The 19400-nt window shown below is 46.3% G+C and overlaps 1 protein-coding gene across 1 annotated transcript in view; it reads right to left on the bottom strand.

Moving 5' to 3' along the window:
* pgm2 (phosphoglucomutase 2) overlaps positions 1–19400 on the bottom strand; it is a 96966-nt gene that overhangs the window by 32368 nt on the left and 45198 nt on the right. The window contains exons 7-9 of the mRNA XM_072496555.1: positions 8269–8458; positions 7966–8063; positions 520–700 (exon numbers count right to left, since the gene is read on the bottom strand). Coding sequence (XP_072352656.1) covers positions 520–700; positions 7966–8063; positions 8269–8458 — 469 coding nt within the window. The remainder of the gene's footprint in view (positions 1–519; positions 701–7965; positions 8064–8268; positions 8459–19400) is intronic.

Below are 19400 nucleotides of genomic sequence, written 5' to 3'. Positions count from 1 at the left end.
AATCGCTCTTTAATTTATATGAAATGATAAATGGGAAAATTCTTGGTTTCGGCTTAGGTAATAACGAGTGTAGTTCTGGGGCCTCTAAATTTTCCACTATTCAAAAAGAGAAAACACAAACTTGTGAATGTTGCTAATATCAAACTGCACAGACGCGTTCAATAAAGGCAATATGCATTCAACAAGATCTGAACATATGAAGTAAGTCAGATTAAAAAGAGTCAGATGTAAATTATAGAACTTTCACTGAAAGTTAACAAACATGAAACGGTTGTCCAGAAAGAATACTTCTGTAGAACATTTCCCAAATCCTGGGACAGAAATCCATGAACCCCTGCCATCGGATTTGCAGGTGATGGCGGGGGGAGCTGTATGATTCACAGGGTGGCCTTCTCACTGCGTAAACAGACCAGACAAAACTTTTACGGGGACTGAGCAAGGCCTTGGGCGGCCTGCCCATCCTTGCCCCAAGTGATGTACAACGAATTGCTAATTGTTCAGTCAAAACGACAAGTATACCTCAAAATGGAATCCTTCCTTTAGTGCAATTGCTCGGAGGATTTTTGAAGAGACTGTGCTGGCCAGCATATATACTTTTTTCAAACAACTGGATTCTGGATGTTGCTTCTTCCAGCAAGTAAAAATCCACCAACCCAACAAGGCACCTAATTCGTTCCCCGAAAATACTTTCCATTCTCCACTAGGAGCAAAAAGAGAAAACGTTTTGAGAATTGAACATTTTATTTAATGCTAAAAATCCAATGGAATTAATTATTGCATGGCTTGGACAAAATTTTAAGTCCCATCCATGTCCTACATACTCGAGTATGCATGTTAAATTGGGGTACAATGATGAAACCTACAAAAAAAAGTCACCTGGCAAGAAAAGTTCGTAAGACACCCAAATAACTTGCATGTTTAAATATATTAGAGGCACTGTGGAACAAATGGATACTCCCAAATTATGAACTGCGGAACGCTTTCAATACACCAAATTCTTTTACAAATTAAATCATGTGATTCCACCTGTTGCGAAACCCTTATACCTAAAGCTGTCACTGGGTCTGAATCACTAGTGCTTCCCCTTTCCATGGCTTCAGTTACACTCTTGGGTACTCAAGGCCAGTGCATACTGGTCAATACAAGACGGCATTGTTTTTGTAAAACAAAACAGCTTTTATGGAATGCTCTTTACCGATCTATGCATGAATGCTTGCACAGCTCTCCAGGAATATAGCAATTTCTCTGCCATTATGGATGCTAAAAATTAACTGTCCATTCTACAGAAAACTGTACTTATACTGGTCATTTTGAAATTGAGGACACCTGTAAAATTCTGATAGCTGATGCACATAGGTGTCTGTACTTTACATGGATCATTGCACTTCCAAAATTAAACCAGTCTTGACTTACAATAAAGTTAATTTTAAGCATTTATGAAAAGCTTTTGTTTCTCTTAAAATTTATTCTGTTTACACAAATACAATTATATTTCAGATAAAAGGATCCAGGAAGGCAGATTGTACAGAGTACGTGCACAGCCAATCCCATATGAAACTAACTGTTTTGATCAGTTTGGGGTAAAACCGACAGGGGGCATATGATGCGAGAAACCAACATACAATTTACACATTACTAAAGCCAAACTAATAATTTCTCATGGACTCTGAAGTATAAAATTACTGACTGTTCTCTTCATTTAAGGTACTTAAAGGTGTATGAAATGTGCTTCTGAGCTTTTCAACAAATGAAGTATTCTCACCAGTCTTTCAAGGTGCTTGGTGATCGTGTGAAAGCGTGTCAAATTTAAATTGAACAATCTATGGCCTTGACATTATCTCATGGGATATTAGTGTATAAACACTTAAATGTGTTGGAATAGAATTTCTTCCTGACAATCATGTAATTCAAGGCCAAGGTTCTACACTACAAAATATATTATAAGCCAAATGATCTTAAGGTATAAAATAATAGTAGGCCATTCGGCCCTTCCAGCGTGCTCCACCATTCAATATATCTGATTTAATCTTGGCGTCAACTCCACTTTCCTGCCTGTCCCCATAACCTTTGGCTCTCTTGTCAATCAAAAATCTGTTTGATTCAGACATGAATATATTCAATGACCCAGTTTCCAATACTCTCTGTGGGAGAGAATTCCAAAGACACTATCGCCTCTGCCCACATACAGCATTGGGTCTGGGTACTAGCAGCGTACAAATATTCCTTGGAGCATTGCCCTGGAATGTGAACAGCCAACGCTGATGCTTTGAGTAGTCTCACACTCCCAACAAGCTTGGCTCCCTTGCCTGCATTAGAAGAGGTCACAATGGCCTTGATTTTCTCAGAAACTCTGCCAGTATCGGTGAACTAAATCAAGGCTTGGAGACAGAAGGATCCAATGTTATCAAAGCTAAAACACGGCAGCATGGTGGCGCAGTGGCTAGCACTGCTGTCTCATGGCACCGAGGTCCCAGGTACGATCCCGGCTCTGGATAACTATCTGTGTGAAGTTTGCACATTCTCTCCGTGCTTGCGTGCCCCCACAACCCAAAGATGTGCAGGCTAGGTGGATTGGCCATGCTAAATTGCCCCTTAATTGGAAAAAATTAATTGGGTACTCTAAATTTGAAAAAAACCCAAAGCTAAAACACATGATCCTGAACGGCAGGATCGGAGGACAACCCTCTGATGACATGAAACCATACCCAACTAAGAGAGAAGAACTCCGCATCAGGGATGGCGCCCTATCTTAATGGAATGACATAACGACCACCCTGGGGTTTCCAAAATGAAGATGCTTGCCAGAAACTATATTTGGTGGCCTGGGCTCAATACGGACATCAGGTCCCTGGTTAAACAATGTAACTTATGCCGTGAAAACCAGAAATGTACCCCCTTACACCACGTGGGTGGCCAGGCTGGTGCAGGTACATGTAGACTTCACCAGGCCTTTCTTGGGGTCTATGTTCCTGATTTTGGTGGATGCACATTCCAAGTGGACGCAGGTACATCGCATGGCCTCTAAAACCTCCTACACCACCATCAGGAAACTGCAAAAAAGCTTTAGCACACATGGCATACCGGATGTCTTACCTTCCGACAATGGCATGGCCTTCACTAGCTAGGAGGTCTAGGCCTTCAAGAAATCAAACACATTAGGACAGCGCTACATCACCTGTTGGTCAACGGACTGGCAAGAGCAAGTAGTGCATACCTTCCAAAATATTATAATGCTGCTACCGGTCGCAACTATATAAATTAGGTTGGCACCGTTCTTATTTGACTACAGAACTGCTCCCCATACCACGACAAGTCACCCTGCAGAAGTCTTGCTGGAACAATGGCTTTGCACCAGGTTACGTTTGTTATTTCCAAACGTGGCAAGGAGGGTGGAGTCTCAATAGGAAAATCAAAAGAGAAAAATCATGATGCCATAAGATCCAAGAGAATGTTTAGGACTGGTGACCCAGCCTATGTACGGGATTTCGTAGATGACTGTTGTTGGGTCCCTGCAGTCATATTAGGGAAAATGGGGCCTGTATCCGAGAAGACCAAGGTCCATAATAAAGTTCTGAAGAAGCACCTGAACTACCTCAGAAGTAGGAAGCCTGCCCCTGTGGAAGCCTAGTCTCTGACTCCAGTGGGGGCCATCGCTGGCACAGGGCTACAACCTGTAGAGGACCTTATGTCTGTCTCCCCCGATTGTGAAGATTCTGATTCTAATATAGAGGCCAAGGAATGAGGAAGTCCCCTGACAGCCAAAGCAAAAGAACCTATGTCAGTGACCCTTTGGCTCTCCCTACAGAAGCGAAGGTCACCAATCTGTTTTGTTGCTAACTTTGCCTTAGTTCAATTGCTCTGTTTTATTACCTTTGCTCTCGAGTCGCCAGGTATCTTTATGATACCGCCACGAGATTCAAGTCCGAGTAAGGGCAGCACGGTAGCATTGTGGATAGCACAATTGCTTCACAGCTCCAGGGTCCCAGGTTCGATTCTGGCTTGGGTCACTGTCTGTGCGGAGTCTGCACATCCTCCCCGTGTGCGCGTGGGTTTCCTCCGGGTGCTCCGGTTTCCTCCCACAGTCCAAAGATGTGCAGGTTAGGTGGATTGGTCATGATAAATTGTCGTTAGTGCCCAAAATTGCCCTTAGTGTTGGGTGGGGTTACTGGGTTATGGGGATAGGGTGGAGGTGTTGACCTTGGGTAGGGTGCTCTTTCCAAGAGCCGGTGCAGACTCGATGGGCCGAATGGCCTCTTTCTGCACTGTAAATTCTATGTAAAAAATTCTATGTAATGATCAATAATCCAATACACCGATTAGTAAGGTTTAAATCAAAGCACATTTATTATATACAGTAATCAATACTCATGCACAAATTCTACGTCTAAGCTAATTCTACAACTAACAGGCCTATACTTATCTTTAGACTGGCCCACCAGGTCAGGGAAACAAATGGCCTTTTGTTCGGGTTCTGAGCCTGCGGGATTCGAAGTTGGTACGGATTGGTAGCTAGGAACGCCTATCTCGTAGCGAGCGTTGAATTAAGACTTACGATTTCGATATTCACTGCTCCGGTCACGGTCAATGTTGGTTCGTTGTTGCTGGGTGACCCGGGCAGGAAGAAGAGCGTGAAGAGAGCGAAGAGGTGGAGAAGAAGAGAGCGATTTGAACTTGGGGCTCAATTCTTATAGTCCCCAGGGGCTTCCCGCCTTTCGGGGCGGACCCTGTACCTGGTCCCAAGTGATTGGACTTTGTCCCAATCGCTTGGTTCGATTTTCTCCAATGCTGGAGCGGTTCCCTGATCGATGGGCAGTCTTGAGGTGCTCGTTCTCCTCCTTTTGCGTAGGCTTCTGCTGGCGCCGAAGAGTCTGGTTTTGCTTCGTGTGTCTAAATGTTGCTTATTGTTCCCGGGGATTGCTCATTAGTATGCAGATGGCTGTTGTTTTGTTATGCTGATGGTTGCTGGTATCGACATTGTCTGGCCTTTCCAGAGGTAAATACACAGCCAACTTGCAGCTGCTGGTTTTTGTCTTGTTGGCTGACTTTCCCATCAGCCTTTGCCATTCGCCATTTTGAATCGGGAGTTGGCCATTTTAAGTGGCTACAGTTTCACACCTCCAGATCGGCTACACCTATTCTGGACTCAAGGCTGAGGCAAAAGGGAGGAAGAAGCCTCCTCATCATGGAAGCACCAGGGGTGAAACTGACTTGAGAGGGGAGGGATGTTATGAGGACCACAAAGGACGCGGAGGATCAGTGGGATTTGTGAAATACGAGCTGCCCCATTGAGCGAGCAACAGCCCACCTAATAGGAACTGTTCGGCGAGTATTTAAAACCCGCAGCCTAGACCCGGACAAGCGTCCCAGATAGTCCCCGGGCCGGGATGCAAGCACTGTACAGCGCATCAGCCGTTCTTTTTGTTGTTTGAATAAACAAGAGTTGGCACGAAGCCTGGCCTTAGTAGAGTTATTCGACCTTTGTATTTGCCATTATTTAAATTTAGAAACTAGTTTCAGACCCAAGTTTCTCACCCTCAAATGAATGAGAAATTCTAACATATAATCACTTTTCCATAAAGGATCAAGCTACTATAAATGTGAGCTAAACTGGTGTCACATCGTTTTGTTTACATTAAGGGGAATGTGAAAGTTTCCCATTGAAATGTGAATACATAGATTAGATAATGTTAAACTCAACAGCCTTGTCAATCCTGATGCTTGGATAAGTTATTGTTTTCATTCCTGTAAATTGATGGAAGCAACAGCTGGAGTGACAAAGAAATTCAAACAAGACAAGCGAATAACTAGAAAATTATTGAAATCAAAGGTAGGTATTTACATCACTACTCCTAAAATCAAACTCTTTAAATGACTCTGTATTTACCTCTGATGGTGCCTTGAAGCAGAATGGATCTACCTGGTTCAGGTATCTTGCTGATTCTTCCTTGGAGGGTTAGCTTTGTTCCAAATTTCACAACTGATGTATCATCTGAAGCTAATTCTAATCTGCTGAGACGTTAAAAAAATAATAATTTATGGGACATGGGCTTGCTGTCTAGGCCAGCATTTATTGCCCATCCTTAGTTTCCCTGGAGAAGCTGGGCGAGCTGCGTTCTTGAACTGCTGCGCTCCATGTAGTGAAGGTAAACCCACAGTGCTGTTAGGGCAGGAGTGCCAGGATTTTGACGCAGCAACAGTAAAGGAATGGCGGCGATATATTTCCAAGTCAAGATGGTGAGTGACTTGGAGAACTTCCAGGTGGTAGTGTTCCCATACATCAGCTATCCTTCAACCGAGGGCAGCGCGGTAGCACAGTGGTTAGCATTGTTGCTTCACAGCACCAGGGACCTGGGTTTGATTCTCGGTTTGGGTGACTGTCTGTGTGGAATCTGCACGTTCTCCCCGTGTCTGCATGGGTTTCCTCCGGGTGATCCAATTTCCTCCCACAGTCCAAAAATGTGCAGGTTCGGTGAATTGGCCATGCAAAATTGCCCTTAGTGTCCAAAAAGGTGAGGTGGGGTCACTGGGATAGGGTGGAGATGTGGGCTCAAGTAGGGTGCTCTTTCCAAGGGCCTGTGCAGACTCTATGGGCTGAATGGCCTCCTTCTGCACTGTAAATTCTATGATTCTGTGAAGATAGATGGTGGTCGTGGGTTTGGAAGATGCTATCCAAGTAAGAAGCCTGTTACCTCTTTCCTCCCCTCTCCATACAAGACAAAGTTACTAGTTAGGTATTAAGCGACTGACTAGCATGGGTTTGAACCTTCACTAGATGGCATGAACAAAAGTGATATGACAATTATCAGCAGAACCGGAATACAATATGTGGATGCAATGCATCCTCTCAACTATGGCTGGGATACAACAACGGCTGGTTCTCTGAGGCAGAGTTGTGAAGCTTCAGCAGCAGGCATTTATCTTTGCAACCCAAACACACCAAGTAACAAATCTCAGATACATAAGCACAATGGGAGAAGGACAGGGATGCACAAGGCTTTGGACAAGTGATACGGGGAAGGATGTTTTAATCAGCAAATGTTAATGACCTGGGACTTACTGCCTACAAGAGTGGTTGAAGCAGAGATGATCAATGATTTTTAATGGAAATTGTATAGATGAAGGAAATCAATTTGCAAGGCTATGTGGATACAGCAGGGAAGTGGGACTGACTGGATTGTTCTCCAGAGAGCTAGCATAGCCTTAATGGACTGAATGGGTTTCTTCTGTGCTGTAATGATTCTATGATCACGTACCTAGCTTCCAACTATTGCTTTCCAATCAAACATTATTTCAAGTACAAGAATTTCTTCCCAAGCCACATGAGGAATATCAACATTTATACCTCATGTACAGTTAGTGACATGCCAGCAGCCTTGATGTTCTAAAAATCCAAGTTCAATAGGCTTAATCTATTGGATTACTTAATCCAGATCCTCAGGGAAGGCTGACGACTCCTGGGTTCTCGGTGACAGTTAACATATTTTACAACTTTTCCTTTATTTGAAATAAATCTACCGAATATATTGGTCCTGAATATCAACACATGGGCTGAAGAAAATTATTCTTGGACCTAGGAATTCTAACTGATGAACCAGAACAGTTTGGACATGTCTTATATGGAACAAAATATTTTGTTGCATTAAATGGCTAGCGATTTGGAACACCTATGTCCCATAATCGAGGCGAGCAATATGCTTGCAACCCTTTTATTCCCGCTCTGTCAATTTGTGGGACGACAAGTAATAACTGATTTCTAGCTGCTTACATTGTGATAAATGTCAGAAACCACCTGAAAGGATGATACGGGGCATACAGCAAAGCTTTAACAAAGGCATCTCATAATGAAGGTTCTGAAACTCTCTGAAATTTTATCTAAAATTCTTCAAACTTTGGGAACTCGCATGCATGGGGCAAGTGCTTGGACTGTACAAAATTCAATGAAGAATTGACGTATTTACAGCTTACCTCTCTTGCTTCTCAGCTACAGCAAGTCGATCTGCATCTGGGTCATTTGCCAAAATGATTGTGGCTCCCTCCTTGTTAGCCAGGGCAATAGATAAATTCTGGAAAAATGAAATGTTTTACTGAATGGAGTATGGCAAATGGCAAGTCAAAAAAATGTATACAACAACTCATTTGGCCTGCTTCCTCCAAGTAATGTGGATAATAGATCTGATAGCAAGTTTATAGTAACACAAAGATAAACAGTGACGCTCCAAAGAGGCTTAGGGTTAGGTACACAAATCATTAAAATGTGACACTCTTTACCAGTACATCTTTGCCTTCTTCTGGATTTGGGTATTTGACAGTTGGAAACTCCGGATCGGGATCTTTCTGCTCTGGAACTGCAATGGGAGGGGTGAAGTTGAATGTTGTGAGAGCTGCTTGCACAAACTCGTGTCCAACCCCATGCACGGATGTGTGTACAAATTTAAGTTTAGTTGCCTTATTTATATCCCTAAATAAAAGAAAATTGAAGTCAGATCAGTGCCAAAAATATTGTCTGGTGCAGGCAATCAAAAGCCGGAATGCTTTTGAATAAAATCAATTACAAAAACTTGAAATTAACACATAACAATAAAACATAGCAAGTACTTATTCGGAATTGACTTAGGAAATATGTTGAAGTATTAGTACGCTTTTGAAACCTGCGCTGTTTTGAGTGGTCATCTGCTCCGAAATCAGTGATGCACAGCTATTGAAACTTCACAGTAACACAATGCATCAAATGGAACATTTCAGGTCACAACTTTTCACACTTTGATTACAACAATAATTTGTATTGATATAGGGGGCGCGATTCTCCTACCCCCCCAACAGGTCGGAGAATCGCGGGGGACTGGCATGAATCCCGCCATGTCCCGAATTCGCCGCCACCGGAGATTCGGCGGGGGCGGGAATCGCGCCGCGCCGGTCGGATGGAATCGCGGCGGTCGGCGGGCCCACCCCCGGCGATTCTCCGGTCCGCGATGGGCTGAAGTCCCGCCGCTGTCAACCCACGCCAGCCGGCATGGATTGAACCACCTTTCGAACAGCGGCCCAAGGCGGCACGGGCGGGCTCCGGGGTCCTTCATCTATGTAAGATGAAGGTGCCCCCACGATGGCCTGGCCGGCGATCGGGACCCACCGATCCGCGGGCGGGCCTGTGCCGTGGGGGCACTCTTTTCCTTCCGCCTTCGCCATGGTCTTCACTATGGCGGAGGCGGAAGAGACCCCCTCCACTGCGCATGCGCGGGGATGCAGTGAGCGGCTGCTGACGCTCCCGCGCATGCGTCGCACGACCAAGTCATTACCGTGCCAGCTGGCGCCAAAGGCCCCTCCCGCCAGCCGGCGGGGCGGAAATCACTCCGGCGCGGGCCTAGCCCCTCAAGGTGAGGGCTCGGCCCCTCAAGATGCGGAGAATTCCGCCCCTTTGGGGCGGCGCGATGCCGGACTGATCCGCGCCGTTTTTGGCGCCGGTCGGCGGACATCGCGCCGATTGCGGAGAATCCCAACTTTAGAAAAATATTCAAAGTGTTACGATGATAGGAAACTGGATTTGAGAGTGAGGAACTTGCAGCATCACCAGCTAATCAGAGATATACACTCACATAACTGGTTGGCAGTTAAGTGTCAGTCACTTAAATCAACCTTGATCGAAAAGCAGGTGGTGAAGGGGAGTCAATTCAGGACAGTTTAAAAAGAGCAACTTGTAAACTCACTCCCAGTGAGTTCTCCCAGTGAGCCAGAGAGAAGACAGCCAGAGTCAGACAGCAAAGAGTGAGTTTGGGAATTTGAATCTAGGGGGGAATTCGAAGCTGGGTGGGGAGGAAGTGCTTTTTATCCCTGGTAAGTGACTGATAAGTAGTGTTTCTGTTTTTCTGTTTCTTTTCATTGGTATATTTATTAATTTTTTTCTTTGTTTTTTTTTGTTGAAATTGTAGTTGTTGAAGTTAACCGAAGGTTTAAGACATGGCAGCAGATCTCAGACCCGTGTCATGCTCCTCGTGTGCGATGTGGGAGCTCAAGGACACGTCCACTGTCCCTGGCTCCTTCACGTGCAAGAAGTGTGTCCAGTTGCAGCTCCTGTTAGACCGCTTGACGGCTCTGGAGCTGCGGATGGACTCACTTTGGAGCATCCGCGATGCTGAGGACGTCGTGGATAGCACGTTTAGCGAGTTGGTCACACCGCAGGTGAAAGATACTGAGGGGGATAGAAAATGGGTGACCAAAAGACAGAGCAAGAGTAGGAAGGCAGTGCAGGTGTCCTCTGCGGTCATCACCCTGCAAAACAGATATACCGCTTTGGATACTGTTGAGGGAGATGGCTCACCAGGGGAAGGCAGCAGCAGCCAGGTTCATGGCACCGTGGCTGGCTCTGCTGCGCAGCTAGGCAGGAAGAAGAATGGCAGGGCTATAGTGATAGGGGACTCAATTGTAAGGGGAATAGACAGGCGGTTCTGCGGACGCAATCGAGACTCCAGGATGGTATGTTGCCTCCCTGGTGCAAGGGTCAAGGATGTCTCGGAGCGGCTGCAGGACATTCTGGGGGGGGGGGGGGGGGGGGGGGTGAACAGCCAGCTGTCGTGGTGCACATAGGCACCAACGATATAGGTAAAAAACGGGACGAGGTCCTACAAGCTGAATTTAGGGAGCTAGGAGTTAAATTAAAAAGTAGGGCCCCAAAGGTAGTAATCTCAGGATTGCTACCAGTGCCACGAGCTAGCCAGAGTAGGAATGTCAGGAGAGAGAGGATGAATAAGTGGCTCGAGAGATGGTGCAAGAGGGAGGGATTCAAATTCCTGGGACACTAGAACCGGTTCTGGGGGAGGTGGGACCAGTACAAACTGGACGGTCTGCACCTGGGCAGGACTGGAACCGATGTCCTAGGGGGGGTGTTTGCTAGAGCTGTTGGGGAGAGTTTAAACTAATGTGGCAGGGGGATGGGAACTGATGCAGGAAGTTGGAAGGTAGTAAAACAGGGACAGAAATAAAAGGCAGTAAGAGGGAAAGTGTAAGGCAGAGAAGCCATAGTCAAAAATCAAAAAGGGCGTCAGTACAAGGTACAGTGACGGAGGGGAGCTCAGTGAATAGGACCAGGAATACTAAAAGAAATCAAACGGGAAGTGAAAACATTAATGGTAAGCGACGCGGCAGGTTGTTACATGAAGATATGGGTTCGACGACAAGGAAAATTAGGAGAAAGGTTAAGAGGAAATATAACTTAGGAGAGGTTACTGATCGAGGTGTTAAGATTCAGAACAGAGGTAAAAAAGCCAACGTAAGTGTACTTTACCTGAATGCTCGTAGTATTCGGAATAAGGTAAATGAGTTGATGGCGCAAATCATTGTGAATGACTATGATTTGGTGGCCATTACTGAAATATGGTTAAAGGATGGTCCTGACTGGGAGTTAAATATCCGAGGGTATCAAACTTTTCGGAAGGACAGAGTGGATGGTAAGGGAGGTGGTGTAGCTCTGTTATTTAAGGATGACATCCGGGCAACAGTAAGGGATGACATCGGTGCTATGGAGGATAAGGTTGAATCCATTTGGGTGGAAATCAGGAATAGTAAGGCGAAAAAGTCACTGATCGGAGTAATCTATAGGCCACCAAATAGTAACATTATGGTGGGGCAGGCAATAAACAAAGAAATAACAGATGCATGTAGAAATGGTACAGCAGTTATCATGGGGGATTTTAATCTACATGTTGATTGGTTTAACCAGGTCGGTCAAGGCAGCCTTGAGGAGGAGTTTATAGAATGTATCCGCGATAGTTTCCTAGAACAGTATGTAATGTAACCTGCGAGGGAACAAGCGGTCCTAGATCTGGTCCTGTGTAATGAGACAGGATTGATTCAGGATCTCATAGTTAGGGATCCTCTCGGAAGGAGCGATCACAATCTAGTGGAATTTAAAATACAGATGGAGGGTGAGAAGGTAAAATCAAGCACTAGTGTTTTGTGCTTAAACAAAGGAGATTACAATGTGATGAGAGAAGAACTAGCTAAGATAGACTGGGAGCAAAGACTTTATAGTGAAACAGTTGAGGAACAGTGGAGAACCTTCCAAGTGATTTTTCACCGTGCTCAGCAAAGGTTTATACCAACAAAAAGGAAGGACGGTAAAAAGAGGGAAAATCGACCGTGGATATCTAAGGAAATAAGGGAGAGTATCAAATTGAAGGAAAAAACATACAAAGTAGCAAAGATCAGTGGGAGACTAGAGGACTGGGAAATCTTTAGGGGGCAACAGAAAGCTACTAAAAAAGCTATAAAGAAGAGTAAGATAGATTATGAGAGTAAACTTGCTCAGAATATAAAAACAGATAGTAAAAGTTTCTACAAATACATAAAACAAAAAAGAGTGGCTAAGGTAAATATTGGTCCTTTAGAGGATGAGAAGGGAGATTTAATAATGGGAGATGAGGAAATGGCTGAGGAACTGAACAGGTTTTTTGGGTCGGTCTTCACAGTGGAAGACACAAATAACATGCCAGTGACTGATGGAAATGAGGCTATGACAGGTGAGGACCTTGAGAAGATTGTTATCACCAAGGAGGTAGTGATGGGCAAGCTAATGGGGCTAAAGGTAGACAAGTCTCCTGGACCTGATGGAATGCATCCCAGAGTGCTAAAAGAGATGGCTAGGGAAATTGCAAATGCACTGGTGATAATTTACCAAAATTCACTAGACTCTGGGGTAGTCCCGGCGGATTGGAAATTAGCAAACGTGACACCACTGTTTAAAAAAGGAGGTAAACAGAAAGCGGGTAATTATAGGCCAGTGAGCTTAACTTTGGTAGTAGGGAAGATGCTGGAATCTATCATCAAGGAAGAAATAGCGAGGCATCTGGATGGAAATTGTCCCATTTGGCAGATGCAGCATGGGTTCATAAAGGGCAGGTCGTGCCTAACTAATTTAGTGGAATTTTTTGAGGACATTAACAGTGCGGTAGATAACGGGGAGCCAATGGATGTGGTACATCTGGATTTCCAGAAAGTCTTTGACAAGGTGCCATACAAAAGGTTGTTGCATAAGATAAAGATGTATGGCATTAAGGGGAAAGTAGTAGCATGGATAGAGGATTGGTTAATTAATAGAAAGCAAAGAGTGGGGATTAATGGGTGTTTCTCTGGTTGGCAATCAGTAGCTAGTGGTGTCCCTTAGGGATCAGTGTTGGGCCCACAACTGTTCACAATTTACATAGATGATTTGGAGTTGGGGACCAAGGGCAATGTGTCCAAGTTTGCAGACGACACTAAGATAAGTGGTAAAGCAAAAAGTGCAGAGGATACTGGAAGTCTGCAGAGGGATTTGGATAGGCTAAGTGAATGGGCTAGGGTCTGGCAGATGGAATACAATGTTGACAAATGTGAGGTTATCCATTTTGGTAGGAATAACAGCAAAAGGGATTATTTAAATGATAAAATATTAATACATGCTGCTGTACAGAGAGACCTGGGTGTGCTAGTGCATGAGTCGCAAAAAGTTGGTTTTCAGGTGCAACAGGTGATTAAGAAGGCAAATGGAATTTTGTCCTTCATTGCTAGAGGGATGGAGTTTAAGACTAGGGAGGTTATGCTGCAATTGTATAAGGTGTTAGTGAGGCCACACCTGGAGTAGTGTGTTCAGTTTTGGTCTCCTTACTTGAGAAAGGACGTACTGGCACTGGAGGGTGTGCAGAGGAGATTCACTAGGTTAATCCCAGAGCTGAAGGGGTTGGATTACGAGGAGAGGTTGAGTAGACTGGGACTGTACTCGTTTAGAAGGATGAGGGGGGATCTTATAGAAACATATAAGATTATGAAGGGAATAGATAGGATAGATGCGGGCAGGTTGTTTCCACTGGCGGGTGAAAGCAGAACTAGGGGGCATAGCCTCAAAATAAGGGGAGGTAGATTTAGGACTGAGTTTAGGAGGAACTTCTTCACCCAAAGGGTTGTGAATCTATGGAATTCCTTGCCCAGTGAAGCAGTAGAGGCTCCTTCATTAAATGTTTTTAAGATAAAGATAGATAGTTTTTTGAAGAATAAAGGGATTAAGGGTTATGGTGTTCGGGCCGGAAAGTGGAGCTGAGTCCACAAAGCCATGATCTCATTGAATGGCGGAGCAGGCTCGAGGGGCCAGATGGCCTACTCCTGCTCCTAGTTCTTATATACCGAACTGTTTAAACAATACATTATTTTTTCAAAAATATACGAAAGGGACTGATCAAAAATGGCTGCCATAAGTCACCTGAATTATATATTTGGCTAACTTTTATTGGATTTTGAACCTCCAGTGGCATAAATGAGAAGACACGCACAAGGTGGCTCCCGCTAAACTACTGCACTTTTTGGCCCTTTCTCTCCGTATTACTGTTAAACCCACATAATTAATTGAATGGACCCTGCTTGATTGAAATGCCCAGAAAAGGCTGGGGAAGGAAGGTGGTGAGCAGAAGTTCATCGACTGAGTCGGAGACCTCAAGAGTTCAGTGGCAGATAAAATGGCAGAGGCAGCCTCTGGGGCTCCAGCCCGTCCTCTAACAGAGGTGCTTTCTCGTTCCTTGGAAAAGGAATTTGATAAACACTGACAATGTGTTGGAGAACCTCCAGAAATCAATGGAAGAGGCTTTGGCCCTCATACGAATGGCTTTGGAGAAGACCAATGAGACCGTGAAAGCCCACGGTGCCACAATATGGAAGTGGCCCTTTTGAGCCACACTGATCGATTGTCTCACTGGAAGTGGAGATGTCTTTGGTGGCCGAAGTGATCAAATCATTGAAGTCCAAAGTGAATGATCTGCAGAGTCGGTCTAGGAGACAAAACATTCAAATTATAGGGCTGCCGGATGGGATGGAAGGCCCAACGCCCATGGAGTACTTTGCAGAGATCTTTGGTAAAGTGGTGGGGGAGCAGGGATTCACGTCCCCTCCGGAGTTGGACCGTGCACCCCGTACACGCCGGCAGAGGCCTCGTCCTGAGGATGCACCGTGTGCAGCAATAGTTAAGTTCCATAGCTTCAAAGAGAAATAGCGGTTTCGGAGATGGGCGAAGGAGCATCCGGACTTGAAATGGCAGGTCCATGCCATCAGGTTCTACCAAGACATGGGAGCAGAGCTGGCGAAGAGGGCTATATCAATAGAGCCAAGACCGTATAAAAGTGTAAAAATGGAATCTGGTTCATTGTAGTCTTCCTGGCTCGGCTTAGAGTGACTTTCGAGGGAAAGGAGGAATTATTTGATGCGCTTGGAGAGGCTGGCTCGTTTGGTAAGAAACATGGGCTGGGCGCAGTGTGATTGAGTGTTTGGATGTTGGGGACCAGCATGTTGAATTGTTGCATTTCCAGGTTTGTTCTTGCATTTTCTTGTTCTTGTTGGGGTTGAATTTTTACAGCTTGGGGTTCTGTTCTGTTCATTATAACATATAGCTCCCTTTCAGAGCACAATGGTTTATGGAGTTTTAGTACTTTGTTGTTTGTAAGCATTTTTCTTAACTCTAGTTGGGAGCCTCCCTGCTAACCTAAGAGTTAGCTCACAGGACAGGAACGCGGGCACCTCCAAATTAAACACTTTCGCCGCAAGGCGATGGCAAGATACCCCAGGGGCCCCAAGAGACACACTACTGGAGGAACTAATAAACACAGACAGCAAGGAGGGAGGAACCTGTGGGAACATATATGGCCGGTTACTGGATAGGGCAAGACTACCACTGGACGAAGCCAGACGAAAATGGGAGAACGAATTAGGAATGGAAGTGAGTTGCGGACTCTGGAGCGAAGCAGTAGGGCCAACCGCATCTCCCCCTGAACCAGGCTCAGCCGAATGCAGTTCAAAGTGGTGCACAGACCACACCTGACGAGAACCCGAATGTGCAGATTCTTCCTGGAGGTAGAGGACAAATGTGAACACTGCCAGGGAGGCCCGGTCAACCACACCCACATATTCTGGGTCTGGCCCAGACTTGTCGGGTTCCGGTGTAGCCACTTAAAATGGCTAACTCCCGATTTAAAATGGCGAACGGCAAAGGCTGATGGGAAAGTCAGCCAACAGGACAAAAACGAGCAGCTGCAGGTTGACTGTGTATTTACCTCTGGAAAGGCCAGACAAGATCGATACCAGCAACCATCAGCATAACAAAACACCAGCCATCTGCATATTAATGAGCAATCCCCGGGAACAATGAGCAACATTTAGACACAAAACAAAACCAGACTCTTTGGCGCCAGCAGAAGCCGACACAAAAGTGGGTGAACGACCACCTCAGGACCGCCCATTGATCAGGGAACCGCTCCAGCATTGGAGAAAATCGAACCAAATGATTGGGACAAAGTCCAGTCACTTGGAACCAGGTACAGGGGTCCGCCCTGAAAGGCGGGAAGCCCCTGGGGACTATAAGAATTAAGCCCCAAGTTCAAATCGTTCTTCTTGACCGGGTCACTCAGCAACGCGAACCAACCCTTGACAGTGACCGGTTCAGCCGCCGCCGATATCCAGTAAGTCTTACTTCAACGCTCACTACGAGATAGGCGCTCCGAGCTACCAATCCGTACCAACTTCGAATCCCGCAGGCTCAGAACCTGAACGAAAGGCCATTCGTTTCCCTGACCTGGTGGGCCAGTTCCAAGTTAAGTTTAGGCCGGTTAGTTGTAAGTAGCTTAGACGTAGAATTTGTGCATGAGTATTGATTACTGTGTATAATAAGCGTGCTTTGATTTAAATCTTACTAAGCGGTGTATTGGATTATTGATCATTACTCTGACTTGAACCACGTGGCGGTATCATAAAGATACCTGGCGACTCAAGAGCAAAGGTGATAAAACAGAGCAATTAAATGAAGGCAAAAGTTAGCAACACCGGGCAGCCTTCTTGGAGGCGATGTCCAGGGTTGTGGGAGAGAGGGTGGCGCCGTGCCCAAGAGTAGCAGTCTTCGGGGTATCGGACCAGCCAGAACTACATATGGGGAAGAGAGCCGACGCCCTTGCCTTTGCTTCCTTATTCGCACGCCGGAGAATCCTGCTCAGCTGGCAATCAGCAGCACCATCCACAGGGTTAGACGAGGGCTTCCACAAAGCGTGGGGGCCATTCATCAGCCTGTTCCAAGACCTGCTTGAGGCCAATAGCGACTAGGGAAAGAGGGGGGGGGGGGGGGGAGGAAGGAAGGAAGGAAGACACACAAGAGGAAGGGAACCCAAGGGGGTCACATGGGAAAAAGGAGGGAGGGGAACAGGCCACACAGCACCCCCCCCGCCACCACCCAAACAACAAAAACTTAAAACACCAACAGAAAGAAGAGGAACACTGTGGTGTCCTGGGCAGAAGGCAACTCTAAAAGGGAAACCAAGCCATCAATGAAGGAAAGGGAGGGAAGCAGGGGGGGGGGGGGGGGGGGGGAGAGAGATGGGGGAGACCACATGTAAAAAGCGGTGTAAAATTTGTAACTATCAGTCACCACACTTGAGCCGTTACTCTGTAAAAACTGGAAATACAAATTAAATTTATTTTTTAAAAAGAAAAAAGAACTGAGCGTCAAATATAAGCCTGGGCTATTTATACTGCAGCAATTTTGACATTTGTCCTCTTTCATAATTCAGTCATTAGGTTGGAATTGCTTAGCCCAAGTGCTGAATGTTCTGGAAAATAGCGATGGAAACAAGTTTATTTCATTAGCGTTTAAATGTACAACAGAAAAGAGGAAATTATCGTTCAGAATCACTATTTTGGTGCGACATGGGAAGATGCGCAAGAAGTTCTGTATTTAAGTGCCATTTTAAAAAAAAAATGTTTATTCGAAGTTTTTCCAACATTTTCAACCAGTTAACCGCCCCCCCCCCCGTAACAGAAAAGAGAAAGAGAAAACAGAACAGAACATAAACATATCAATCAAACATACTACAGAACTTATACAATGGGTTTCTCCTGCACATAACCCTCCCATATGCTTTTTTACAAGTACCCCTAGGGAAAATCCCCTCCCCCGCCCGCCCAAATACCCCCCCCCAAAAGAGACAACCCCCTCCCCTCCCCCCCCCTCCCTCCCTGGGTTGCTGCTGCTGCTGACCGACCTCATTCTAACGCTCTGCGAGATAGTCTAGGAACGGTTGCCACCCGCCTGAAGAACCCCTGCGCAGACCCTCAAGGCAAACTTAATCCTCTCCAGCTTAATGAACCCTGCCATGTCATTTATCCAGGTTTCCACACTGGGGGGGCTTCACGTCCCTTCCACATGAGCAAGATCCTCCGCCGGGCTACCAGGAACGCAAAGGCCAGAATACCGGCCTCTTTCGCCTCCTGCACTCCCGGCTCGTCCGCCACCCCAAATAATGCCAGCCCCCAACTTGGCTTGATCTGGACTTTCACCACCTTGGACATAGTCTTCGCAAAACCCCTCCAGAACCCATCCCGCGCCGGGCACGACCAGAACATGTGGGCATGATTCGCCGGGCTTCCCGAGCACCTCCCGCATCTGTCCTCCATCCCAAAGAACCTACTCAGCCTCGCCCCTGTCATATGCGCTCTGTGAATGACCTTAAACTGTATCAGGCTGAGCCTGGCACATGAGGAAGAGGCATTAACCCTACTCAGGGCATCAGCCCACATACCCTCTTCAATCTCCTCCCCCAACTCCTCCTCCCACTTGCCCTTCAGCTCCTCTACCGAAGCCTCCCCCTCTTCTTTCATCTCCTGATATATCGCCGAAACCTTGCCTTCTCCGACCCATACACCCGAAATCAACCTGTCCTGAATCCCCTGTGCCGGGAGCAACTGGAATCCCCTCACCTGCCGCCTCACAAACACCCTCACTTGCATATACCTGAACGCATTTCCCGGGGGCTAACCCAAACTTCTCCTCCAGCGCCCCTAGGCTCGCAAACGTCCCGTCTATAAACAGGTCGCCCATCCTTCTGATCCCTGCCTGATGCCAGCTCCGAAACCCCCCGTCCATCCTTCCTGGGATGAACCGATGGTTATCTCTGATCGGGGACAACACCGAGGCTCCCATCGCACCCCTATGTCGTCTCCACTGCCCCCAGATCTTTAGCGTTGCCGCCACCACTGGACTCGTGGTGTACCTTGTCGGCGAGAGCGGCAGCGGTGCAGTCACCAGCGCCCTCAGGCTCGTTCCTTTGCAGGACGCCACCTCCAACCTCTTCCATGCCGCCCCCCCTTCCTCTATTACCCACTTACGGATCATCGCCACGTTGGCTGCCCAATAATAGCCACCCAGATTCGGCAACGCCAGCCCTCCCTGTCCCTACTACGCTCCAGAAACCCCCTCCTTACCCTCGGGTTCTTGTTTGCCCATACAAAACACATGATGCTCCTACCTACCCGCTTAAAAAAGGCCTTGGTAATCATAATAGGAAGGCACTGGAACACAAAAAGAAACCTCGGGAGGACCATCATTTTAATCGACTGTACCCTGCCCACTA

Source organism: Scyliorhinus torazame, chromosome 3 (genome assembly GCF_047496885.1).
Source record: "Scyliorhinus torazame isolate Kashiwa2021f chromosome 3, sScyTor2.1, whole genome shotgun sequence".
NCBI classification, from domain to species: Eukaryota; Metazoa; Chordata; class Chondrichthyes; order Carcharhiniformes; family Scyliorhinidae; genus Scyliorhinus; species Scyliorhinus torazame.
The sequence above is the reverse complement of the archived record's forward strand: the minus strand, read 5'-3'. Positions and strand labels throughout refer to the sequence as shown.